The sequence below is a fragment of the Camelus bactrianus genome, chromosome 33 (assembly GCF_048773025.1).
Source record: "Camelus bactrianus isolate YW-2024 breed Bactrian camel chromosome 33, ASM4877302v1, whole genome shotgun sequence".
Taxonomy (NCBI): Eukaryota; Metazoa; Chordata; class Mammalia; order Artiodactyla; family Camelidae; genus Camelus; species Camelus bactrianus.
In genome coordinates this window covers 13552374-13578126 of record NC_133571.1, presented here as the reverse complement: position 1 = coordinate 13578126, position 25753 = coordinate 13552374, and the positions used below count along the sequence as shown (strand labels likewise).

The 25753-nt window shown below is 41.2% G+C and overlaps 3 protein-coding genes across 6 annotated transcripts in view; 1 reads left to right on the top strand and 2 right to left on the bottom strand.

The window, feature by feature from the left end:
* UBE4A (ubiquitination factor E4A) overlaps positions 1–8033 on the bottom strand; it is a 31932-nt gene extending 23899 nt beyond the window's left edge. Inside the window, exons 1-3 of one of the 2 annotated variants that reach the window (XM_010953464.3) lie at positions 7884–7974; positions 4423–4590; positions 3502–3663 (exon numbers count right to left, since the gene is read on the bottom strand). In XM_010953464.3, the coding sequence (XP_010951766.1) occupies positions 3502–3622 (121 nt within the window). In that variant the 5' untranslated portion in view covers positions 3623–3663; positions 4423–4590; positions 7884–7974. Of the gene's footprint in view, positions 1–3501; positions 3664–4422; positions 4591–7883 lie in introns of both variants that reach the window. The other variant, XM_010953463.3, reaches the window with a different exon arrangement.
* Positions 8034–10485: 2452 nt separating this feature from the next.
* CD3G (CD3 gamma subunit of T-cell receptor complex) lies at positions 10486–17604 on the bottom strand. 3 transcript variants are annotated; one of them, XM_045515608.2, is made up of 7 exons: positions 17438–17602; positions 15285–15308; positions 14399–14623; positions 13674–13805; positions 13072–13115; positions 12570–12653; positions 10486–12180 (listed from the first exon to the last, which is right to left on the bottom strand). In XM_045515608.2, the coding sequence occupies exons 1-6, from the start codon at positions 17490–17492 to the stop codon at positions 12588–12590; spliced, it is 546 nt and encodes a 181-aa protein (XP_045371564.1). In that variant the 5' UTR covers positions 17493–17602; the 3' UTR covers positions 10486–12180; positions 12570–12587. The 3 variants fall into 3 exon arrangements, with proteins under 3 accessions (XP_045371564.1, XP_010951767.1, XP_010951769.1); XM_010953465.3 differs by having other exon boundaries at positions 10486–11236; positions 17438–17601; XM_010953467.3 differs by lacking the exon at positions 15285–15308 and having other exon boundaries at positions 10486–11236; positions 17438–17604.
* A 1367-nt stretch (positions 17605–18971) lies between these two features.
* CD3D (CD3 delta subunit of T-cell receptor complex) lies at positions 18972–25432 on the top strand. Its single transcript, XM_010953468.3, has 5 exons — positions 18972–19170; positions 20786–21004; positions 21469–21600; positions 21872–21915; positions 22131–25432. Exons 1-5 carry the CDS (start codon positions 19116–19118, stop codon positions 22200–22202), a joined length of 522 nt encoding a protein of 173 aa, XP_010951770.1. The 5' UTR covers positions 18972–19115; the 3' UTR covers positions 22203–25432.
* The last annotated feature ends 321 nt before the right edge of the window (positions 25433–25753 follow it).

Sequence of the window (25753 nt, the reverse complement as noted above, 5' to 3'; positions counted from 1 at the left end):
ATTACACCATGTTCTTTATTTATCCATTGATGTATATTTAGGTTGTTTTCACATCTTGGCTATTGTAAATAATGCTGCAATGAACAAGAAGGTGCATATATCTTCTTGAATTGTTTTCATTTCCTTTGGATAAATACTTAGAGGTGGAACTGCTGGATCATATGGTAGTTCTATATTTAATTTTTTGAGTAACCTACATACTGTTTTCCATAGTGGCTTCACCAATTTACAATTTCACCAACAGTGCATGAGTGTTCCCTTTTTTCCATACCCTCGCCAACACTTGTTATTTCTTATCTTTTTGATAATAGCCATTTTAACAGCTGTGAGGTGATACCTCACTGTGGTTCTGATTTGCATTTCCCTGATGATTAGTGATGTTGAGTACCTTTCATGTGCCTGTTGGCCATCTGTATTATCTTCTTTGGAAAAATGTCTATTCAGATTCTCTGCCCACTTTTAAATTGGGTTATTTTCTTTTTTTTTTTTTTGCTACTGAGTTGTGTCAGGCAACAACTTTTTTTTAATTTGAACATGTGGTGGGTTTTATTTTTTCATTTTTTTTAAATAAACTAGTGGGAAAATTGTGCTTCTTTTATTCTTTTTTTTTGTGATCTCCTTAACTACTTTTTTTTTTTACTTAACATTTTTTAATTGAGTAATAGTCATTTTACAATGTTGTGTCAAATTTCAGTGTAAAGCACAATCTTTCATACATGAACATACATATATTCACTGTCACATTTTTTTCGCTATGAGCTACCATAAGATCTTATATATATTTCCCTGAGCTATACAATATAATTTTGTTTACCTATTCTACATTTTGAAATCCCAGTCTGTCCCTTCCCACCCTCCACTGCCCCCTTGGCAACCACAAGTTTGTATTCTGTGTCTATGAGTCTGTTTCTGTTTTGTATTTATTGTCAGGCAACATCTTAAGCACAGGATTCTGAAATCCCTGGCTATAAAATCTACCACATTTTAAAAACCAAAAGTTTTATTCTTTCTACTCATAATTAATTGTACTTCACAATGCCAAAAGTAGCAACACTATCTTCTCTACCGAATCCTAGTAGACAAAGAATTACCTAATTGATCAATATGCCTTTAATTATAGTAAATATATGGCTTTTTCCTGATTTTAAGAGAACACATTTGTTTAAATATTTCCCAACTGTTCAGGAAAATAGAATGTAAAAAATCTTGGGGGAAGGGTATAGCTCAGTGGCAGAGTGCCTGCTCAGTGGCAGAGTGCCTGCTCAGCATGCACAAGGTCCTGGGTTCAATCCCCAGTACCTCCCCCTAAAACAAACAAACAAACAAACAAACCTAATTACCTCCCACCACAAAAAAATTTTTTTAATTAAATATTCATATTAAAAAAAAAAAGAATATAAAAAAATCTCTGAACCAATTCCCTACGGATAACCACTTATCTTAGCAAAGAGTTTCAGATACTTCTTATTCTGGTGATAATGTTTATTACTGTGATTTTTAGCTTTTTAAAAATGGGATCATACTACACTTACTGCTTTTCAGCTTGCTTTTTAAACTTAACTGGCACCAACACCTCTCTGTTAGGTCATTCACAGGCCTACGTCATTCTTTTCAATAGCTGCACTGTATTGCATTGTATGCACACACTGTGATCTATGTAGCTACTTCTCAACAGATGACCATTTGAGTTGTTTCAAATTTTTCATGATTTCAAACAATACTGCATCAAATATAACTTACTCTTTTTGTGCACTTGTATGAGTATTTCTGTAGGATAGATTCATAGAAGTTAACATATGCATACTACAGAATTACTCTCAGAAAGAGTGCTCTAATTTACATGTCCACCCACAGTGTATGAGAGAATGTCTGTTTAAATTTTTACAAACTTCATAGATTAAAAACAATCCAATTGTTTTAACAGGCATTTCTCTAAAAGCCACACACAAGTCTGTATTTACTTTTCTCTACCGAGAAAATGATTGCTCTCAAAGTCCAGGTAAAATTCTCAGAAGCAAGAGTTGCTTTGTGCAGTGAGTTTGGTAAAACTGAAGCTCAGTATAGCAGGCCAAAGGTTCTGGCAGAGTACTAACTGCTGGCGGAAAACAGGTTAGACCTGGTGGCACGATAAACACAGTGTAAACAAACTAAGACGATGAGATGCCAAAATAGTTACAGCAGGGCACGCACCTGATTTGTCCCCACTGCTCGGTGCCTGCAATGCTCCCAGCTCTAGCCAGCTTTGTGTCTGCTTACAGCCAAAAGGACAAGCGTTCTGTCACTCTATTCCTATACCATTAGGTTCTCCTCTGAATTTTAAGAGTTACAGGTGCTGATAAGCAAAATTTCCCTCAACCACATGTTTATAAATTTTATTTTCCCATTTTCTTATTTTTCCAATCCCTCACTCTCCTTTCTCTCCTACAACCTCCTAATCCAAGGTTTCCCATTCTGAGCCTGTATCTTAGACATCTGGGAGAGATTTCAGAGACTGAGACTCAGAGCTGCCTCTTCCTATCGTTGTTACAAAGTCAGCATTAGTTGTATTTCTCCCTTCTTTTATCCATCACTCTACTACTCATCTGTCTTCTCCTTACTTCCTTTTCATTCAATCCTAATTGGAGAGCAAGGCCACAACTTAGCTACGTATCTGAACGCTTTTGAAATAAAGAGAAAATATAAACAAGAAAAACACTATTATTCTTTTTGCAGGGAGGAGAAGGGCAGCAATTTCTGGCTTGAAAGATTTTGTGAATACCCTCAGAAGACTAATACATCTCAAAACCATCATCCTAATTCTTCTAGTCCATATGCTACTTTAAAGGAGGAAGCTAGACTTGACCTTAAATTTGGTCCCAGATAAGGAAAACCACTTTTCCGATTAGTGAAATATTATTCTAATTTTTTTTTTCACATTAAGGATAAGGATCAGATTTTCTTAGAAGTCTGTTCTAAAAGCAGTAAGCTATGAAAGTGGCTACTCCGTGGAGTGGAAGAAGCACTTAAGATAGACTCTGAAGCAATGGGCCTAACAACAAATCTCATGTATTTCTCTACAGTTCAAAAAGCTTTTAAAAATTCTTCCTTCAACACTTCTGCTTTCTACAGTTGCATGTGACTTGCTTTCCACACCTACACGATAACCTCAGTTTTCTATGTTAAAATTAAAAAAAAAAATCTTTGTTAAATATCTTTTACTAGGTAATTTAAAAAATAAAAACAGCTTGACAGCTTTGGGACCACGATTGGCATTTGTTACTATGGAACCACCTGTTATCTGATCTCTTTCTTGTAGGGGGTAGGTTAGGGAGGAGAGGACTCCAAAACAAAACAAACAACAAATACGAACAAAAAAGTAACTTCTACTCTAAATAAACAAACAAAAACCAACTTCTGCCCTAAACTTAAATTCCAGTTGCAATTAAGAATCCAAAGAATACTTAATTTGGGAAGAACCCATTCTAGGTCATCTCATCTGCTGCTATTGGCTCCTCTACTTACCAGATTGCTGCTTCAGCTGCTCTTTTTGGATTGCTGCAAACTGCTTGGCATCAGCCAGGGAGCCGAAAAGAGCAGCAAAGGGGTTACTTGAGATGTTGTTGTTATTCTCCTGGTCTGTCATTTCACTTTAAAGTATCCTCCATCCAGACCTAGGGGGAGGGGCTATAGAGAGGACAAGTATTAGATACCTGGGTAGATAACACAACAGTTGTAATATTACCATTGTTGTTTCTTTCCCCATTTCTTGAATACAATACACTTCAAAAGGCTTTGGGTAAGACTTTCCAACTCCTGTTTCAAGATTCAAGACATTTTTGGCAAAATGGTTATGAACCTACCAACTGGACAAGTTGGCCTGATTTGGGGGCGGCTAAAACCAAAAGGCTTAAAAAATGTTAAGCTGGAATGCATTTATCTGTTGACATGTTTCTATTAGCTATACTTTTAAAAAACGGGTTAAATAGAAAGAATTATCAGAGTCAAAGAGGAAACTCACCTACTAACTGTAACAACAATGTGGCACTTTAAAATAGAATGACAAAAACTACAGATTTCCCACAAATCTCTAGGCTAGTCGACTAGTTTTCACTCACTATGAGCATAAGGTAGCACTTGCTCAGGCTTCTGACTTAAGAGTTGGAGCTGGGAATTTCTCAGCTACACAGAAAGCAAATGCAAGCCTGTGTGTCAGACATGGAATTGCAAATCAGGACAGGAGACAGATTACAGCAGACTGTGGGTTTTAAATCCATAGTAAGCAATCTCTCTCTACTTCCAGGCTTACAACTACTGGTATTTCTTCCTCTAAAAACTAAATGATCTTTGCTTAATTCTATATTTAGCTTTCATAGTTTATCTGATTTTTTCCAATACCGAAGGAACACACAAATTCCTAACGTGTAACATGAAATAGATATATACCTCAAAAGTATTTAGTGGAGCTGACTGAGCCTGCATTTGCACTCTTCTGATTATATTTCCTCATTCGAGCACCAAGGGGACTCACTGGCACAACGGGATGAGCAGAGCTCCCTGAAAGGCTTTCTTCCCTTTCTGAAATTTTTAAGGCCACAGCATAGAAATACAACCCTGAAAAGGGTGGGAAGAGACAAACAATATAAATATTCTGCTTACAAGGATGCTGCACTGCTACAAGGTCAGAGACCTTAGAAGGAGTAGGGTCAGGGGTATGAATGAAAGAGGGAAAAAGAACATTTTGTCTACCTTTAATATACAGAGCCTTACAGAATCATATTAACAAAAGCCAACGCAAGTCAGAAGAGTTACCCTTGTTTTTTGGAGGAAGAGAGACTATAACACTTCTGGACAATTCTGAGGCATCTCTACCAGTTGCTTCACCCTCCTCTGTTGTGTTTTCTACATAAAAGCTAATCACTACTTAGCTGTAATGACAGGCAGACAGTCTAGCCTTGTCTCAGCATGGTGCTGGGCTTTACTGTTTCCAGGAACTGCACTGTTAGATGCTGTTCTATGTATTTTACTTTTTGCTATGTATAGTTTAGTTGAGCTTAATAATGCAAAAAAGGTAGCATATTTAATGTTGGAATTAACAACAATCTTTCAGAGGTCTTTCTTCCCATTTAAATGATGCATAAGCTTAATTATTACCTCTAACTCATGTAGATGCACCAAGAATTGTGTCACCAATAGCAGACTACCACTCTACCTCTATCCTGAAGTACCCAGAAGTCCAGAGGAATGCAGAAAGTGTAGTTAGCTCTTGTTATGTTTTTTGCCTCCAAAACATCAACCTCTTTTTCCAACATGATACCCACATTTTTTCTTTGGGGATCCATCCCATTCCCAGTCCATGTGTTCAGAAGGAGATGACCTCACCCACTAACTTTAGGAATGGCATATGAATCTGGCCTGGTCAAAAAGAATACAGCATTCTCTGGCCAAAGTGACTGATTCAGGAGTAGGCACAAGACCCTAGCAAGATCTATCAGAATCAATGAACACCACATTCAGGCCTTTGGCTAAATCTCCAGAAAAGGGAACTCTTTCTTCCTGCTTGGGTTGCTAGGCTGGTAAAATAGGAACCTGAAGTTGTCATCTTTCCACCATCTAGAGAAAGCCTACCCTAAAACTAAGCCAACGTATAGGAAATGAGATGCGAGATGGAAAGAGAGTCTTCTCGGTTATGAAAACCGAGTAGATTGCCCTATCTTGTGGAAGCCAGTTCAAGTGAGTTTTATAAAATACAAATGAAAAGAGGTCAGATTAGTACAAAGGAGATGCATCACCTGCACCATTTATGCAAAAAGGAAGTAAGTTGAAAGCCAAGAACTAGAACATATGACACAGACAGGCCCTTAAGGCTATCAAGAGATATAGAGGATTTGTCATCAAAAATGGCATGATTTCCTCCTTCCTCAATACTATACTGTCCCATTATATAAAGCTAGCTTCCCATTACATTTTATCTATGTTAATAGGATTTATAACTTTCTACATTGTATTCCTAATGTAGATCCTCTATTTTGCTAGAAGGTAAGCAATCTGAGTACAGGTTCACATCTGATTATTTCTTCTTCTGTGTCTGGCATATTCCACAATCACGAAATCCCAAATAGATATTTATTGAATGATATCAATCTTACATGTAATTACTCCTGACCGCCTTGTAATTACTAGCAGCACTCATAATCCTACTTCAAGGTAAAGGTTTTACTGTTAGTCTTGGGTTGCAGTGGAAGGTCAAGCTATTGGGCCAGACACTTGTGGCTCTTTGGTATCTCAGCATGTGTTAAATAGAGAATGGAAATAAATCTCTGTTGTCATCTCCACTACATGTCTTTTTGAAAAACAAAAAGGTTTTCACCTACCTTACTAAGTTCATCTTTTTCATATGTATTTCAAATCTGTGCAAAAACTATTTTCATAGAAAAAAAGCTAACAATTTATAGGAAAGTTTTATGGGAAAAGGGAGGACTGATCACTTGATGGGAACCTTTGTGGGGATGTCAGTTTAGATTTATTCAATGATCTCACAAATGTAAAAAGATGTCACCCATTCCAAAAGAAAGGTCCGATAAAATGGAACCTTAATATTTTGTTTAATATTCAATGTCACTGGGAATTTATAATCTCCTATTTTCAACTGCTATTCAGAGATACAGCACTATCCTGTTTGTCAGCATTTGGAATGATATAACCACCAATCCTTAGAAGCTTCTGGATTTGATTTCCTTAATACGTCCTCTTTAAAAACACATTTCCCTCTGATATACTTACTGCAAGAATCTATAATTATAATCATTGTCTACCTCCAGTCACACAAACTCCTCTCACCCTACCCTGACTCAGTCTTTTGCTTATAAACAGTACTGTTAATCATTTAAGGACCACGGTCAGGTTTTAAAGAGGTGAGCACATAAATATTTTAACATCAGACTTGGTACTGCTTTTAAACAGAAATACTTGGAATATTTCACAAAACAGGGATTGTCAAAATCAAACTTTTAAAAATCATACTCCATAAGGCCTCTTTTCTGGTAATACACAGATCGAACCAAAAAAGGAATTAAAAAAAGTTTTCACTGTTACATGCTCCACTCAATAATCCTTTCAGGCCTCTACTGTGGCAACAGATCCTTCCATCACATCAGCAAGCTAGAAGGATCTCATCAAGTCGCAAAAGAGAAAGCATTCCTTCCTGGGTCCTCTTTTATCTCAGGAGGGCTCCCACGTGAGACCAAAACAGTCCATGGCAGTGAGACTAAACACATCCTTGTTCTGGGAACGAAAATCTGATCCCAAAGAGAGGACCCATCAAATGTAAGCTTCTAACCTCTGGCTACTCAATTTTAGAAACGTCTTCTAAACCCAAATGGGGAGCAAGGAGCAGAGAGCCACGAGAGTTCTGAATGGTGAACTGATCACTTGCCTTAAGAAATGTCAACACCTTGCCATATGTATTCGACTGGTCTGATTACTGCGATTCATGTTTAGTTTCCTCTTTTTTGGCATCTGGTTATGTGTTGTCTACTCTATAAAATTTTATCCCTCCGGGTTCCATAAAGGATTCGCGGCACGGAGGCAGACCCACCCACTCGGCGCACATTCTAGAGAAAGAAAGCCAAAGATAATGCAAGGCCAGGATTCCGGCCTTTTCCGGGGGGGGGGGGGGAATGGCAAAAAGGGAGAGAGATGCCAGAAGCTGCACCATTGTGAGGGGTTCCCAAACCAGACAGGGTCGAAGTTCATGAAGGAAAGAGGCAGCGGTCAGGAAAGCACAGAAGAAGGAATTTGGAGGAGGTTAAGAGTGCAGAGGTTTGGACTAGCAATCGACTACGAGAAAAAAAAAATCCCATTGCAGCCTCAACGATCCCCTCCCCTCCGGCTATTTCCTCTCTTACCAGAGCCTGAAGGGCCAGCAGCGACGACACGACAGAATCTCAGTGGCCGAAGGGTTCCCACTTCCGACTCAGCACGGCAACCGGAATTTACGTCACGACTAGGCGCCAGGCCTTGTGGAGTCTCATCTGGGCGCCGGAAACTGGGTGTGTCGCCTCGCTCTGGAAGCGGGCGCGCAAACATCCCGAGGCGCATGCGCTAGCTAACTGGGGGCGGGGCGGAAGTGCACGGAAGTGGCGTTGGGGTCGGGTTGGGGTCGGGTTGGGGTCGGGTTGGGGGCCAGTCGGGGTGAGCTGGGAGGGGGCGTTTTGGAGCTCAGTGCAGTGTGACGGGGTCTTGGAAACCTGTGTATCAGCACCCGATATGACCGTGATCTCTGGCAGTGCTTGAGACATCTGTGAGATTCTCTTTCTCTTTTTCCCATGGGTCCTAGGCCTTTTTGAAGCAGCTTCTGTATAGATTATTATTGTCAATGAAGATTGCAGTAGCAATAACAGTAAAGTTGTGAGCTCTTATTGGATGCCAGGCAATATGCTCTCTCTGACTGGATTGCAGGTTTCTTATTTGTAAAGTAGAGATGGTGTACGTCGTCAAGGTGACTTTGAGATACACTGAGATATACAGAGGCAAAGGAAGCAGTATACTTTTCAAGAGTGCAAGTGAAAAGAAACTCCATAGAGTGACAGAAAATATTTGTAAATCACGTATCTGGTGAAGAATATCAAGCTATATAACAAACTTATACAAATTAATAACAGAAAGGCAAACAATTCAACTAAAGAATGGGCTGTGGGTTTGAATAAACACTTCTCTAAAGAAGATACATGAATGGCCAGTAAGCACCTAAGAAGTTGCTCAACAAGGAAATGCAAACCAAAACGTTGATGAAATAACACCTCACACCCATTAGGAAGGCTATTATAAATGAATAGATAATAAATGTTGGTAAGGATGTGGAAAAGTAGGAACATTTGTGCCTTACTGATGGGAATGTGAAGTAGTGGAGCGTTTTGGGAAGACAGTTTGGTGGTTCCTCAAAAAGTTAAAACACAATTATCATGTGATGTAGCAATTCCACTTCTAGGTAAATACCCCAAAGAATTGAAAGCAGGGACTCAAACAAGACACTTGTACCATGATCAATGTTAATAGCAGCATTATTCATAATAAACAGAAGGTGGAAGCGACCCAAACTGATGAATGCATAAGCAAAATGTGGTGTATGCATAAACGTGATTATTACTCAGCCTTGAAAAGGAAAATTCTGATACATGCTACAAAATGGATGAACCTTGAAAACACTATGCTAAGTGAAATCAGCCAGACAGAAAATAGTCAAATATTGTATGAGTCCCCTTATGTGTGATGCTTAGAACAGGTATATTCATAGAGATAGAAAGTAAAATAGAGATTACAAGGGGCTGGGGAGAGAGAGGAATGAGAAGTTACTGTTTAATGATAGTTTCTTCAGGGTAATGAAAAAGTTCTGGAAATGATAGTGGTGATGGTTGCACAACATTGTAATTGTACTTAATGTCACTGTATATTACACTTGAAAATGGTTAAAATGGTAAGTTTTATGTTACGTATATTTTAACACACACACACACATACACACACCCCAAAGGCTGTGTAATCTTAGAGTGCCTATTATGCTTCAGTATTATGCTAGTTCCTGAGGCTACAGTAGTGGGGAAAAAAACAAAACAAAACAAAACAAAAAACAAAACCAGTCTTCCTTCCTGGAGCTTACAATCTGGTGAGAGTGAAGTGGTAATGTAGCATTTAAAATCAATGCTCACAAGAGGGATTATTCAATAAATAGTTCTGGAATAAATGGGTAGTTATGTAGTTTAAAAGTTAATTAATGTATTAGGTCTTTACACTAAAATTAACTCAAGATGGATCAAAGATTTAAATATGTAAAATGAAACCAGGAAAATGCTAGAGGAATTAATGAGAGAAATTTTTAAAAAGAATACTCTCAAAATGGGGAAAGATCTTCCTAAATATGAAGCAACCTAGAAGCCATAAAAGAATAGTGCATTCCACTACATGCAAATATTTGTAAACTATGCATTGAAAACCAACCATGAGTAAAGTAAAAAACCAATGACATTGGAAGAATATTTGCAACTACTATCACAAACAAAAGATCTAGTTTCCTAAATGTGTAAAGGATTGTTGCAAGTCAGTAAGAAAAAGATCAAAGGCTATGAGCCTATATTTAATGAGAAGGAAAAACAAATGGTTGACCCCCATTTTTAATAAGAAAAATACACCAAGAGGGTGGAGAGGTATAGCTCAGTGGTAGAGCATGAGCTGAGCATGAGCAGGGTCCTGGGTTCAATCCCCAGTACCTCTGCTGGGGGAAAAAAACTACACTGAGATGCCATTTTACACTTATCAGATTGGCAAAGTTCAAAAAGTTTAATAGTGCACCATTGGAATGTGTATGGAACAATAGGCACTCTCGTTTACTGTTGTTAGGAATGTATTGGTCCAACCTCTATGAAGTGCAATTTGGCAATATTTAATAAAATTACAAGCGCAAGTACATTACGGCCCTGCAATCCCATTTATTTGTATTCATTACAAATAGACTTAATGTTCAAAATGACATTTATTGTTAGAATTAAAACTATAAAAGCTATAAAAGGAAGACATGAGAAATCTTTGTGACCTTGGGTTTGGCAAGGATTTCTTAGACATGACACCAAAAGCACAATCTATGAAAGAAAAAAATGGGTAAAACAGACTTCAGCAAAATTAAAAACTTTTTCTCTTCAAAAGACACCATTAAGAAAATAAAAAGACAAGCCACATACTGGCAGATGTATTTGCAAATCATGTTTCTGATAAAAAACTTGTATTCAAAATATATAGGAACTTTTACAATTCAATAGTAAGGAGAAAAACAACCCAATTAAAAAAAAAAGTTTTGAATACAGTCTTCACTAAAGATAGAATAAGAATGGCTAATGAGCACATGAAAAGATGTTCAACATCATTAGTCATTAGGGAATGCAAATTAAAGCCACAATAAGATACTATTTTACATACACTAGAATGGCCGTACTAAAAAGATAGTAACAAATATTTGTGGGGAGGTGGAGAAACGGGAACTTTCATTCATTGCTGGTGGGAGTGTAAAGTGGGACAGCCAGTTTGAAACACACTTTGGCAGTTTCTTAAGAAGTTATACATAAATTTACCATACAGCCCAGCAATTCTTCACTCCTAGGTATCAACCCAGACAAATGAAAACATATGTCCACACAAAGATTTGCATGAGAGTGTTCGGAGCAGCATATTGTATGACTCCATTTATATGAAGTGTCCAGAAAAGGCAAATCTAAAGAGACAGAAAAGAGATTAGTGACTGCAACAAGGGAACAAGTACTGACTGCAAACACCACAGGCGATCTTAAGAGACTGATGGAAATGTTCTAAATCTGGATTATGATCATGGTTGTACAACTGGATAAATTGACCTAAAATTACCGAGAACAGGTGAAATCCACTTAAAATGAGTGAAATTTATAGCATGTAAATAATACCTCAATACAATTATTTTTAAAAATGACATTTGTACAATGTTAGTCATTCTGATATTGTAAGAGCAAAAGATTGGAACCAACCAAATTGTCCATTGATAGAAGACTGGTTAAATAAATTATAGGAGATCTGTACAAAGCAGGTACACTAAGAAAAAAAGAATCTCCTTCAAATACTGGTATGAAATGATTTTCAGGTTTTATTAGGTGAAAAGTACAAGAACTAGATTATGATAACATTTGTGTGAAAATAGGGGAAGGGAGAATAATGTGTACTTAAGAATTTGCTTATGTATGCCTAGAATACCCCTTATATATATAATACTTTATCTTGTAAGGATATATAAGAAATTAGTATTATTGTTTGCTTCTGGAGAAGGCAACTGGGTGGCTAGGGACGGAAGTGGAAGGAAACCCTTCACTGAATATTTGAACCATGTGAACTATGACTTATACACAAAGTAAATAAAAATTAAAACTTAAAAAATTATATTCAAAAATTTATTTGACCTTTTCATTTTTCTCTTACAGAAAAATTACTTCCGATAGGTGGCGCTCCTGAAACACCATACATGTTTTTACTCTTATTTTGAGAAAAAAACAAATTTGCTCTGATGGCCTTTCTTCTCCATTTGTCACCTCTGGGAACCTTGAGTGTAGATTTAGGGCTGAAATTCTCTCTGCTAGGATTGCTCCAAAACATACTGCTTTGTTTCTAAGAACTGATTAGTAGAGAAAACACCTGGATTGAAAAAAGAAAAACTGCAAATGGTTCAGAAAACCAAATATTGCTTGGGTTCCTGATTGACACTTCTGGTTGATTGAATCAGAACTTCTGATCGATTGATTGATTGATTGGAAGGTTAACATAGGCCAGTGGTTCTTAACTAAGGGCAATTTTGCCCCTGAGGGAAAACTTGCAGTATCTAGAGATATTTTTGTTGTCACAACTGGACAACTGGCATCTGGTAGGCATCTGCTGCTAAAAACCCTACAATGCAGGAGAGTCCCCCCATACAAGGAATTATCAATCAGCCTCCTACCCCCATCCTTATAACTGCTTGGGGAAAGGAGATAGACTTGGCAGTCGGTAGTGCAAAGCACTTTCTTAACTGGTATAGAAGGACACACCTGCTCTGAGTCCTGGGCTCAATTTTTCCTCAAATGGTTTCCTTGAAGATGGCTGTATTGGTCATCTTCTCGTTCCTTAAGGGGCTAAAAAAGGACAGAACAGTGATAAGCTCATTTTCCCTCATCCTCTGTGAGTTAATTTGATGCATATTTATTGAGTGCTTTTTGTGCTCAAGTCTTTGGAGTGGTTGCTTCATGGTCCTGGGGGTGGAAGAGGACAAGCAGGTGGAGGCTCTGTATCTAGTTTCTCTGTGTGGCCCTCTCAGTGTGTTCTTCAGCTTTTTCTCACTAGATCCTGACCTCAGTCTCTCTCAATGACCTTAGTCTCTCTCAACCCTTCTTTTTATTTCATCCATTCTACCCAAATGGCTAAGGATGCCATCATCTGGTAGGTCCTAAGCAGTTTCTTATCTGCATAGTAACTTCCAAATAACTTGCCTCCTGACCCCCAAATTTTACCACTACTAACTAGCAATGTCTCTTTCATTCCACATTCCCTTACCTGGTAGAGCTGGTCATTGGACAACAGTGTCTGCTTGTCTGAAGCTGCACAAAAAATAAACAAAATATACATATACACAAGATAGAATGGATAATAAATTGGGTTATAGTCACACAATGTAGTACTGAATAGCAATAGGAATTAGAGTTCATACTGTATGAGCCTATTTACATAAGGAACAAAGCCAGACAAAATTAATCAATGTTAGAAGTCAGGATAGTGGTCACTTTTGGGACCAAGTGGAGACTGGACATGACCACACCATTAATTCTCTTTCTTAAACTTGGTGCTGGACTTATGTGTGTGTTTCTTTTGAATTATATGTATGTGATTCATACACTTTTCTCCATGTAGGTTTTACTTCAATGAAGAGTTTTTAGAAAGCACAGAGGACAAATCAGAGAAAGCTGGCTCTTGAGACAGGCAAATATGCTGTGAAAACACCAAGAGTCCTTTTCTCTTGCCTACAGAGCCAGTGCCTCACCCAACCATGCTCATCAGTAACACGTGCCAACTCAGTCTCTTCTATTGGGTCTGTTTTGGTAGGAAGGAAGCTGAGGGTCCCAGGTGGTCTCATCTCTCATCTAAGAACATTCTTTTACCTCTTGACTGGTGAACTCCATCCTGTCCAGCAATAAAGTAGACCCCAACAGCAAGGAGGAAAATGCTGATGATTTCCGCGAAGATAAAGCCAGACACAGTGGCTGAACTCAGCTCAATGCAATTCTGACACACTGTGGGGGAAGGGAGGGACAAGCATCCTTCAGGTTGTGAAAGTTGTTCTGGATTTTTTTCTCCTGCCCATCAGCAGTGATGCCTTTGTCTAGGGCAGCAGGCTGCTCGCTCTGTGGGTGGTATGGCAAGGGAATTGCCTGAGAAGATCTTTGGACTAAGAACTCAGTGCTTTTTGATGTTCCTCTGTCCTCCAGGAATCTTGGGGAAGCCCATGTAGTCCTACTACCAATAACTATTTAAATAAAAGGAAGACTACATCCTTTTCTCTGTGCTCAACTTTCTTCCACATTTTGCTGCTTCTCACCTTATAATGTCCCCTGCCTCCCACTCAAACTCAGTTTATACAAACTGCTGACTGCTCCAATATTAGGGCCTATCCAAAAGTGAACCAGGCCTTGCAGAACTGGCTAAGCTTTTTCAAGAAGTTGGGGGAACTGCCTTGTTAAATTAAAAAAGAAGTAAGCTGAGATTAAGAAAACTGGCTCTTACGTCACTGTTCAGCATCTCTTTCCACACTCATCCCAGACAAGAAGCTCACCAGAACAGCAAGTACTGCTTAATTTCACACAAGCAAACCCAAAGGGATACGTACTTCTATAATATATTTGGAGTCGTTTTGATGTGGCCTTTGATCCTTTACACCAATATATCCCTCGAGGGTCCTTGGTACTGCTCCCTAGATTCCAAATATTTTTACTTGCATCTGGAGAACTTATTTCCTTCCCATCTTTAAACCATCTGATATTGTCTCCCACATTACAAGTCAGAAGTACTGAACCATCTTCTCGATTGTCATCCACTTCTACTAAATGTGTTCCTGAAAAAAGGAAATGCCTGTTAAGGATCTTGCCTCCAAAATTTTCCCTGCCTCAGGAGAAGACCATTAGAGCAGTGTTTCTTAATCTTTAATGTGGACAGGAATCACATGGAGATCTAGTTGGAATTTCAGGTTCTATTCAATAGTTCTGGGGAGGGACTGAGATTCTGGATTTCTAACATGCTCTCAGGTGATCCCAACGCTGTTGGCTCATAGGTCATACTTTGAGTAGTACCTAGCTGCTAGGGTCCTTTTTCTCCTCCAAGAATTAGAAAATTGTTTAGCTACAGGAAAGCTGCCAGAAAGATCAAGCCTGGCCACTGATTTGGTTGACAATGGAGAGGTCTGCTGTTTATCATTCATCATCCCATCCCTTCTAAGCTGTTCACTTGCTCCTATAGGACTACTGCTGTGGGAAGCCATATTTCCATGAATTTCCTCAGAGAATTTTTTTTTAATAGTCTTTAGTGTTATTAATTTAATTTAATTTAATTTAATTTAATTTTTGTGGAGGGGAGGTAATTGGTTTTATTTATTTATTTGTCAGAGGTACTGGAGTTGGAACCCAGGACCTTGTGTATGCTAAGCATGCACTCTACCACTGAGTTACACTCTGCCCCCTTCTCAGAGTTTGAGCATAGAAAGAAGCCATCTCCCCTACCGTTTTCCGACTGGGCCATAGTACCTGTAGAGACAGAAGAGGGACAGAATCAGCTGGGCATCGAGTCAATCAGATCCCGTGAAGTATCATTTCCATGGTCATTTGAGGCCAAGGTGGAGAGAGATCCTAACCCATGTGACAGTATCTATACCTGTTTCTCTGGATTGTAGCCTATATCACCAAATTGAATTTAGGGTGTGGTCTAATAAAGAATTTGTCTGGTCTTTGTCTTGGGTTGCTGGGAGAAGAGTTTCTAAACCCTTGGAATTTCATGAATGGTAGGATTGCCTTTGTGATTCTTGGTGGGTCCTTGGACCACATGAGTTTATGCTAATGATATGACTCAGGATGAGACTGGTCAAGACCAATCCTGTGATTAGCGAGTTGTGATTTGAACCCTAGGAGGGAAAGGGGACAGGAGATTGAGTTCAGTCATATGACTAATGATTCAGTCAATCATGCCTATGTAATGAAACCCCAATAAAAACTCAGTGGTGCTTCCTAGTTGGTGAACATATCAATGTGCCAGGAGGGTGATGTAGTCTAATTCCACAAGGAGAGGGCATGGAAGCTCTGTGTTCAGGACCTTCCCAGACCTCACCCTATGTATCTCTTCATCTGACTAGATCTGATTTTATTTTTTAATAAAACTGTAGTAATAAGTATAGGACTCTTTCGAGTTCTGTGAGTTGTTCTAGCAAATTATCAAACCTGAGGGGATTCCTAGGAACCCTTCAGATTTGCAGCCAGTTCAACAGAAGTGTGAGTGTTCTGGGGATCCCTGAACTTGTGCCTAGCATTTAAAGTGAGGGCAGTCATACTGGGGACTGTGCCCTTAACCTGTGGGATCTGATGCTAACTCTGGATGGTTACAGGCAACACCCTTATGTATACAACTCAGTGTCTGTACAACGCGGAAGACTCTGATCCTGTAACAGCTAAAGCCCTAACAAAGACTGGGTGTGTGTTAGGTAAAGTCTTTGAGAGCTGAGTTACTTCCAAAATCTTCAGCCGTGGTGATCCATTTCTTGTGGAAATCCTTAATGTTCCAAAGGAGTTAGCCATTAACTATGCCTCAGATCTGTCTCAAAACTCAGAGTAGTAGATTGCATGGTAGAAATACTATAGAGAACTAGCACTGGAATTAAATTCAGTTGGATTTAATCCAATCATTTACCAAGCGCTATTAGGTGCCTGACATGATTAAGCAGTGTGGAAGAAGACAATGGTGTTACAAAGAACCAGTTTCTGCTCCTGTAGAGTTTATAGTGAAGTGGAAAAAGTAAACACAAATGTAATTAATGTAATAAAACTTAGAGTATCATTTAGTACTTATATAAATGCATATGAAAGAGGTAGAAGCTATTGATTTTGCCCAAGGGTGAGGGACAGGGAAAGCTTTACAGAGAAGGTGGCATTTGACTCTGCCTTGAAGGATGAGTAGGAATTCACTAGACAGAGAAAGGCATTCCAGATAGAAAGAACAACTGAACAAAGACACAGTCTTGGAAAAGGACAAGAGAGGTGTGGCTCGAGGTGGAGTGTGTGATGGGGAGAGATGGGGCATAGATCAAAGCATGATGGAAATAGTTGGAAGGAGTCAGCTTTCTTAGAACTTCACACAGGGTTGAACTGTTTATGAACAGCACCCAGTGCAGTGCCTAGAAGATGGTAGGAGCTCTATATATTTTGAAGGAATGAATGAACGAATAGATGGGTTAGGGTTAGGGTTAGTGTTAGGATCTCACCCATATTTTTTGGCCAGTTGACCAAATGACCCACCCACTGAGTGAATGCTTTGTAGACCTACTCCTAACCCCAGCTCTGAGTTAAGGAACACGTATCTTTTCTCTTTAGGTTCCTGGCCTGTGCCCTTTGGGCTACATTCATACCTAAAATGGCGGCATCCGGATCCTCTCTCAAGCCAGTAAAATCCTCTGTTTTGATTTCTTAAGAGACAAGAACCCCATCTCTCCCATGGAACACTGCTTCTCTCTAGCAGAGAGCAGTAAGAAGCTTCATTTTTGCCCTTCCTTCTCTGAACTTTAGGATGACAACTCAGGGTTATGGATCCCAATATTCTTGTCTCTCTATTGGTGGCTTCTTCCTTTGAGCCCTTCTCTAGGCTGTCAGATCCCCTAGGAGGTTCTTACCTTGAAAAAGAGTGATAGCCAGGATGAGGCCAGCCAGATGCTTCCCCTGCTCCATATCAGTCTCTGTGCTTGCCCCGCAGAAGCTCTGAGCAGCCCCTAGCAGCCAGGCAGCCTGTGCTAGCAGCTAGCCTGGCTCCGCCCAGCACCCTTTGGGCTGAGGCGCTGGTGAGAAGGCAAGAACCCAGAGCCTCCACCCTCTGCTTCAAGCATGTGCAGCGGTGGGGGGTGGGGGTGGGGTCAGGAGGACTGCAGGTGCAGAGGTCTATTGCTTTTCCGTTAAGGAGAGGATCATGCGGGTTGATGGGAAGGGGGCAGGAGAGTGTGCTGGATTCCCATCTCAGAGAGTCAGCTTGCACAGAGATCACCTTGGGTGCTGGGCAGTGGGTAGCCTGGGCCCCTTTCTTCATGAGGAAGATAACCATCTCCACCACCATTTGTTGCTAGATTTCAGACAGTTGTTGCCTGTTGCTAGTTGGTATTAGAACTGATGAATTTAGATGAGAACTCTTAGTTGCTCAGGGCTGGAGCTCTGAACAGAAAGCCACCTCAGTCTAGGGATTTTTCACTGCTCTTTTGAGATGAGATCATTAAAGAGGTGCCTGCTTGGAAAGGAATATGTAGGACAATTACAACAAGACAAGCCATGTATCCCCAGGGACTAGGGCCTCAGCTGAGGTCTGAGGATCTCAGACCCCTCAGCCACTCAGTGAATCAACTAAAATGTACAGAACTCTCATTCCGTGCCAGGCACAAGCCATATGCTGATATGCTGGGGACACAGAAGCCCGCAAGACACGTACAATCTCTGCCCCCAGTTAAATTATAGTCCAACCTCGGCAATGAAGACAGTTTTGGATCTCCATAGCCCAGAGGGAGAAAGTCCATTTGTCTCCTGGGGTGGCTCCATTGTGCTTGTGAGTTAATCATATTGCTATTAATAATTCTCTCTTATTGAGCACATATGATGTGTCAGGCACCATGCAAACATTCTGTTCAAATCCTTATCATGATACTGAGGGAAATTGGCTTTGAAAAATCCCATGACTGGTCCAGGCCCAGCAGATAGGCAGTATGGCAGCCAGGATGCAAATTTCTTTTTAGGGGGCTCTCAAAGCTCAACCTCCCACTGATAAGAAGCTACTTAGTCTGGTGTCCCAGGCTGCCCAAGGAGGACCTTGGGCAGGGTCCCAAGAAAGACCAGGAATATGGGAACCTAGCTGGCATGGTTTATGGGATGGGGCACCCAGGTTCTCTCAAGGGTTTTGAGAAGTGGCAGTTTTTAGATGGTGAGTAAATATAGTGATGTTGCTGACAGGAACTCTGAATTTCTTGTTTTTCATCAGTGACTCAGGAAAGGACACTCTAAATTTCTGTTTGCTACCTAGAAATCCAGGCAACCTTTTCCATATTCTCTGCTTCTACCTTCCACCCCACCCTGAGCTCTGAGCTCAGAGAAAGAGCGATTTGCAACTGCTTTCCTTCTACCCCGCCCCCAGCCTCCACTTAGCCTGCAGTCTCCCATCACCAACAGCGGAGTGCAAAGAAATAGGCGTCTTCTAGTTTCTCCCCCACCCTTTACTTTTTCCGGTACCCGTGAGTTAGTTGGGGGAGGGCAGCTCTTGCCCTGGCTGATGGTTCTGTGGCCTGCGTCTGTCTACTGGATGAATTCTGCTAGAAGATGGAACACAGCAGGTTTCTGGCTGGCTTGATCCTGACTGCCCTTCTCTCCCAAGGTAAGGCTTCTCTGGGTGGGAGGGGGCATCTTGGAGAAGGACCTGAGAGGGACATTAGCACCTGGAGTGAGATCCACTTGAAAGTCCTTCTCAATGCGAGCTTCATTCACCAGGCAGGTTTGTCAAGGAGGGCAGTGTTGGGATGTAGCACAGGGGTCTAGGAAACAGGCTCTTGGCTTTGACGGACTCCAGCTAGGGGTGCATCTTGGCCTTGAAAGTCTCTCTGAAGACCTTAGGCCAGAGATCAGTAGGAAGTGTTGTAGTAGTGTGCGTCTGAGCCTAAGGTTGGTAATGGGAGCACTGTTCCTTCTAAGGCCTCTGGGATCCAGGACTCTTGGTCATTTGGCCATCATTTATGTTACCACTTGGGGCCATGGCTCAGCACTTAGGGGGATAATTTAAGGGAAAAGTTAAATTGAGGCTGAACAGAAGGGAGGGCAGATTTGGGGTAAAAGAACAATCAACTTATTCTGGTTTGCCTGGTTTTAAAACTGATAGTCCTATGTTCCAGGAATTCCCTCAACCCCAGGCAAACTGGGATGAATGATTACCCTAGTAGTCAGCTTTTTTGGGACATCCAGGATTTCCATTAGAATTGGATCCTCAAGGAAGACATGACTTTACGATGTGAAGCATCTGGTGTACATGTGCCTCCCTGAGAATACATGCATATTCTTCTGACTCGCTACAGAGGCATGAGAAACAGTTATCCTGGGGGTTTTCTAGAGGATGCTAATCTATCCAAATTGGTAATTGACTATGAAACTCACAGAGAATGTAGATTCCACTTTTCCCTGGGATTGGAGATACAGATTCCAGCGCCTCTGTGGGCAGTGGAGATGCCCTCAGTCAAAGCAATTCAGTGGATCTAGAAAGGTGCTGTGCATACCTCTAGCCCTTAAACTCCCCTACAAGACTTGACTTGTGTGGCACCCAAGAATGGATTCAATAAAAAAAAAAATTTCCCCCCATTCCCTAAGGATAGAACAACTAAAAATCATTACATGGGATTTGCCCTCGGTCTCTTTCTGGACTACTGGGCTGGTAATTCATATCAGCTTTCCCCCTACTTCTAACCATCAGTGGCCCTGGGAAAGGCTCTAGTAGTGAGAGTCCCACTCCCTTGGGAGTGACTGGGGCAAGGGCAGAGGGAGAGTGAAGAGGATGAGAAGTTGAAATGGGAGTGTTGCAGGTGGCTGGGAAGTAGAATTGGAAGTTTTCTTGGAGAAAAAATGTGGACATCTCCAATTGAGGACGGTTCTTCTGCTTTCCCTATCTCTTGAGTGTTTCAGTAGTCTGGACTCTACTTCTAATCAGTGGTCTGAACACATTTCCAGGAAGTTTCTTGGATCAAACTAGTTCCACGGTTTCCTCCTTTGCTCCATGTCCTTGAGGGCCTGGCCTCTCTTGTACTGCATCCTTGTGTCCTTCCTGGCCCCTGAAGTTCATGCAGAGTCTGCTGAAGCCTTTCTTTTGTGACTTCCATCTTTCTCACTAGAAGCCATGAACTGTTCTAGACCTAGAAAGTGGCTCTTCTTGAGTATGGGCCTCAGCAGAACAAGGGATCTGGTGTTGACCAAATTGCTGGTTCTAATCGTGGTATTTTTTTCCTTAGTGAGCCCCTTCGAGATAGATTTGAAGGAACTTGAGGACAAAGTATTTTTGAGTTGCAATACCAGCATCATATGGCTAGAGGGAACAACAGGAACACTGGCCTCAGATACTAAGAGTCTGGATTTGGGAAAACGCATGCAGGACCCACGAGGAGTGTACAGGTGCAACACAACAGATAAACAAACGGACAAAGAGACTACTCTGCAAGTATATTTTCGAAGTATGTGCCTCCTGGACCCTTTGAGTTGAAATGGTTGGGGCCTCTAGATATGGGAACTTTCTAGCTGGAGGGGGCTGTGGTGTGCCAATCTGTTCTCTAAACAAACTGGGTTGCTCTTGTAATGGTATGAGTCAGATTTTGGAGCCCTCAGAGTGGAAAAGAGCTTTATGGCGAAAGAGCAATAGGAAAAATACTGCTTATGACGCAAGCAGCAGGGGCTTGGTTGGGGGGATGGTTTGGCCTACTGCTTTATTCAAGTTCCTGAAGAGCTGAGACTACTTCTTGGCTCTCCTCAGGGATTTCTTGGGCAGAAGGTTAGAGGTGGATGTAGCAAGGCTCTCAGGAGATCTTTCTCCAAGATTGGGTCTTGGCATGAGAGATCCTGGGGCAGCCCTAAGAGGCAGAGATGGTTCCGTGGTCTTGAAGACTCTTCATCTCTCCTCTCACTTCCCTTCCCCACACAGTGTGTCAGAACTGTGTGGAGCTGGACTCAGCCACCCTGGCAGGTATTATCATCACCGACATCATTGCCACTCTGCTCCTTGCTGTGGGAGTCTACTGCTTTGCTGGACACGAGACTGGAAGGGTCTCTGGGGGTAAGTGGAAGGGACAGAGCATGTGTGTGTTGTGGATGTGAGTGTGTATCTGCTAAGGAATGGGGCTGGTGGTGCCTTGTGACCCATCTGGGAGTCACTCTTGCAATCTCTTAAGGACTCCTACAACTGGTTATTAGCAGAGGTTGTGACCCATTTAGTTCATACAGATGTCTGAGGGTGTGACCAGCTGTAGTACCCCTGCAGTGTTCAAGGGGTCTCACTGTCCCATCTTCCTAGACCCCTGTTGACTCTCTTTGCCTGGTTCTTCTAGCTGCTGACACTCAAGCTTTGTTGAGGAATGACCAGCTCTATCAGGTAAGCCCTGAGGGGAAAAAGGTGAGAATGGGAGAGGAGTGAGTGGGGATGGAGAGCCTGACATTAGGTGTAACGTGTGTGTGAGGGTCCTAGTGGGGAATTCATCACTGGGGAGTCTGGAAAGGCTAGGCATGAGCTCTCATCTGCGGGACCTGCTGGGGTCTCACTAGGAGAGTCCTGATCCTGCCTCATTGTTCCCCCTTCTCATCTCTCAGCCCCTTCGAGGTCACAGTGATGCTCAGTACAGTCGTCTTGGTGAGAACTGGGCGCGGAACAGGCGAACCTGAGGCTGGTGGCTTCTAGGCGCATCGGTTATCGGCTGCACGTTCTCTCCTTGCTCAACCAAGAAAGATGTCCTCCTTCACTCAGCAGGTGCCTGGACTTTTGAAGGCTTCTGGGCAAAGCATGGGAGTTGTCCTGACTTGGCTGGGCCCTTGCCCCACCCAGCCACCTGCGTCCGTCCTTCACTCCTTCCCTTCCTCTGCCCCACATGGATGGTGCAATAGGCAGTCTCCCACCATATCCTGGCCCACTGGTGTTTCTGGCCTGGTGGGCTCCCTGGGTTCAGGATCAGCCTCTTGGCTCTAGTCCCCTATTACAACCCTTCCACAGCATTGACTTTCTCACCATAGTGGAGGGCGGGCTGCTGTGTTTAGGGACCCAGCCACACAGAAGTTTCCATGACATTGTGAGTGAAGGTGGCAGAGATATTAAGGGCCCTGGGATCACTTCTTATCAAGGCTCCGAGTGCATATGACAAAGTCCCACTTCTGCTAAGGGGCTGGCTTTGGCTTTATGACCCCCATGGAGTGTTAGCCACTACCTACAAGGAGGTCTCAGGGGAAGCCCCTTCAGTAACCTTTTCCCCTATGTAGAAGGTACCATTCTATTTTCTTCACCCAGAACCTGTCCTTGCCCTGCTCCTGCCTTCTGCATGATAAACTGACATCAGAAAGCCTTCATCAATTAAAACACATTGTCCTTCTCCACCCACCTGGAAAGCTGGAGTCTAGACTGGATAGGGGCTTGGGATATTTTCAATAGATGTCATCTTCAGCCAGTGGGTTAGCGGTGGTTCTGGAACTTTGAGATTTATTAAAAATATAGACACTCGGGTCCCTTTTGGGGCACTTTTGGGTCTCCAGGTGATTCTGAAGCAGCCCTAACTCAGAGACACTCTAGAAGATTTACAGGAAGAATTGAAGCCACTTACTCTTTGATGTGCTTTATGTCCATTCCTGTCTACCATGGGTAGGAACTCCTATTTTTGTTTTCTAAGAGTAATTCAGAGAACTTCAGAAGTTTAATGAGTGGGACTTTCTTAGACCAGGGTTCCCAAAGGAGAAAAGAATTAACAACCACATCAGCCAGAGATCTGGATGATTCTGCCCACTATCTCCTCGAGGTATACGTAGACCCTAAGTTTGTTAGAGACAGAATGAACTTCCAATTCATACATGCTTCATTCATGGTTATGATTGATTCCTACCCTTTATATCCCTACTACTGCAGTCCTCCTAGCCCTAGACCCGACTTTCACCCTGGATGCCTCCACCTTGAGCAGTCCTTCCATGGCTTGTATTGCACCAATGCTTGTACCCTTCCCACGCCCTGCTCACTTCCTTTGACCCTGTGCTCTCATATGCCCTTACATCCCCCTATGCTGCTCACCAGTTCTCCACATTGGCTGCACATTGGAATCTCCTGGGTAGCTTTCAAAGTACTGATGGCGGGGGTGTCACCCCCAGAGATTCTGATTATATTGGGCTGGAAAATCAGGACTTGTAAAACTGCCTATAGTGATTCTAATGTGAAGCCAAGGTTGAGAAATTCTACCCTTCACCTGAGCCCTTCTGGAATTTTGGGTCCCTTCAGCTCTCATTTTTTTGTGCTTTTAAAATACTCCTCATCTGCAAAATGGAGCCAGGGGAGCACCTGCATCACAGGGTCCTTGAAGAAATGGACAGTGCAGAGAAAGTCCTACGAAGGGGGTCTAGGTCAATAAATGATCTCATCTCCTCCCCCTCCAAATAAATAAAATAAAATAAAATAAAATAAAATAAAATAAAAAAAATAAAATAAAATAAAATAAAATACAGCTTTACTGGAGCCAATTGACATGAATAAACTGCATATATTTAAAGTATAAAATTTGATAAGTTTTGGCATATGTGTACACTTGTGAAACATCACCACAGTTGATAGTTATGAACCTACCCAACATCCTGAACAATTGTGCCCTCCTTCTTCTCCTTATCCTCCAACCCTCCAGGCAACCACTGAAATGCTTTCTGTCATTATAGATTAGTTTCCATTTTTCTAGAGTTTTATATGAATGAAATAATATGCACCCTTTTTTGATCTAGCTTCTTACGCTCAGCATAATTATTTTGAAATTCATCCATGTTGTTGCATCTATCAATGGTTCATTCCTGTTTAATGTTCAGTAGTAGTCCATTGTATGGATATACCACATGTTGTTTATCCATTCACCTCTTGATTGTCTTTTGAGTATTTCCTGGTTTTGGCTGTTACAAATTAAGCTGCTATGAATATTCATATATGTCTTTATATAAATCATGTACACAAGGACATATGTTTTTATTTTTATTGGATGAATACTCAAGAGTAGGATGGCTGGGATGCAACTCTTAAAGAAAGTAGTTCGGTTATTCTAGGTCCTTTGCAGTCCTCTGTGAATTAGCTTCTATTACTACAAAACGCCTTCTGAGATTTTGGTGAGGATTGCATTGAATTTATAGACCATTTGGGGGAGAACTGACATCCTAATGCTACTGAGTCTTCCAGTTCATGAATATGTCTTTTGCCAGATTTATTCCTAAGTGTGTATGGTATTTTTAAAAATTCCATTTCCAACTGTTCATCGAAAGTACATAGAAATACAATTACTTTTTGTATATTGATCTTCTACCCTGAAAACTTCCTAAACTCATTTATTAATTCTAGCAGCTTTTTTTTTTTTTTGGTAGATCCCATTAGATTAGATTTTCTCCATAGAAGATCATGTTGTTTGTGAATAAAGGCAGTTTTTAATTTCCAACATTTCCATTTCCAACCTGGATGTCTTTTACTTCTGTTTCTTGGCTTATTGCACTGCTAGAACCTCCAGTACAATGTTGAGCCGAAGTGGAGAAAGGACCTCCTTGTCTTATTTGTGACCTTAGGAGGAAAGCATTGTCTTTCATCATTAAGTATGATGTTGGCTGTAGGTTTTTGTTAGATGCCATCTAGTAGGTTGAGGTCGTTCCCTTCTCTTTCTAGTTTGCTGAGAATTTTTAGCAAAAATAGTTGTTGAGGGTTGTCACATGTTTCTTCTGCAGCCATTGAGTTGATTATATGGTTTTACTTTTTTTTTTTGTCTGTTAATATGGTAAATTACATTGGCAGCATGATTTGTTAAACCAATCCTGTATTCCTGAAATAAACTGTACTTGGTCATTATGTATTATTCTTTTTATATATTACTAGATTAAATTTACTAAAATTTTGTGAAGAATTTTTGCATTTTTTCATAAGGAATATTCGTCTGCAACTTTCTTTTCTTGTAATGTCTTTGTCTGGTTTTGATAGGATGTACATGTATATATGCACAGAAAGAGAAGATAGAAGAGAGAGATTTATTTTAAGGAATCAGCTCATGCAATTGTGAAGCTGGCAAGTCCAAAATCTGCAGGGTGGGCTGGCAGGCTGGAGACCCAGGGAAGGATTGATGTTGCAGGTTGAGCCCAAAGGTAGTCTACAGGCAGAGAGAGCTCCCTCTTCCTCAGAGGACTTCAGTCTATTTTTTCTTAAGGCTTTCACTGATTGGGTGAGGCTC

What these genes read in the sequence shown, in the direction of transcription:
- CD3G (XM_045515608.2), bottom strand. Translation starts at nt 17,492, where the DNA reads ATGGAGCAGGGGAAGCATCTGGCTGGCCTCATCCTGGCTATCACTCTT. An exon ending in ACTCCAAATATATTATAGAA is followed by an intron (nt 13,806 to 14,398) that starts GTACGTATCCCT and finishes CTTCCCCCACAG; the next exon opens with TGTGTCAGAATTGCATTGAG. An exon ending in CCAATGACCAGCTCTACCAG is followed by an intron (nt 12,654 to 13,071) that starts GTAAGGGAATGT and finishes GTCCTTTTTTAG; the next exon opens with CCCCTTAAGGAACGAGAAGA.
- CD3D (XM_010953468.3), top strand. Translation starts at nt 19,116, where the DNA reads ATGGAACACAGCAGGTTTCTGGCTGGCTTGATCCTGACTGCCCTTCTC. An exon ending in GACTGCCCTTCTCTCCCAAG is followed by an intron (nt 19,171 to 20,785) that starts GTAAGGCTTCTC and finishes TTTTTTCCTTAG; the next exon opens with TGAGCCCCTTCGAGATAGAT. An exon ending in GGAATGACCAGCTCTATCAG is followed by an intron (nt 21,916 to 22,130) that starts GTAAGCCCTGAG and finishes CTCATCTCTCAG; the next exon opens with CCCCTTCGAGGTCACAGTGA.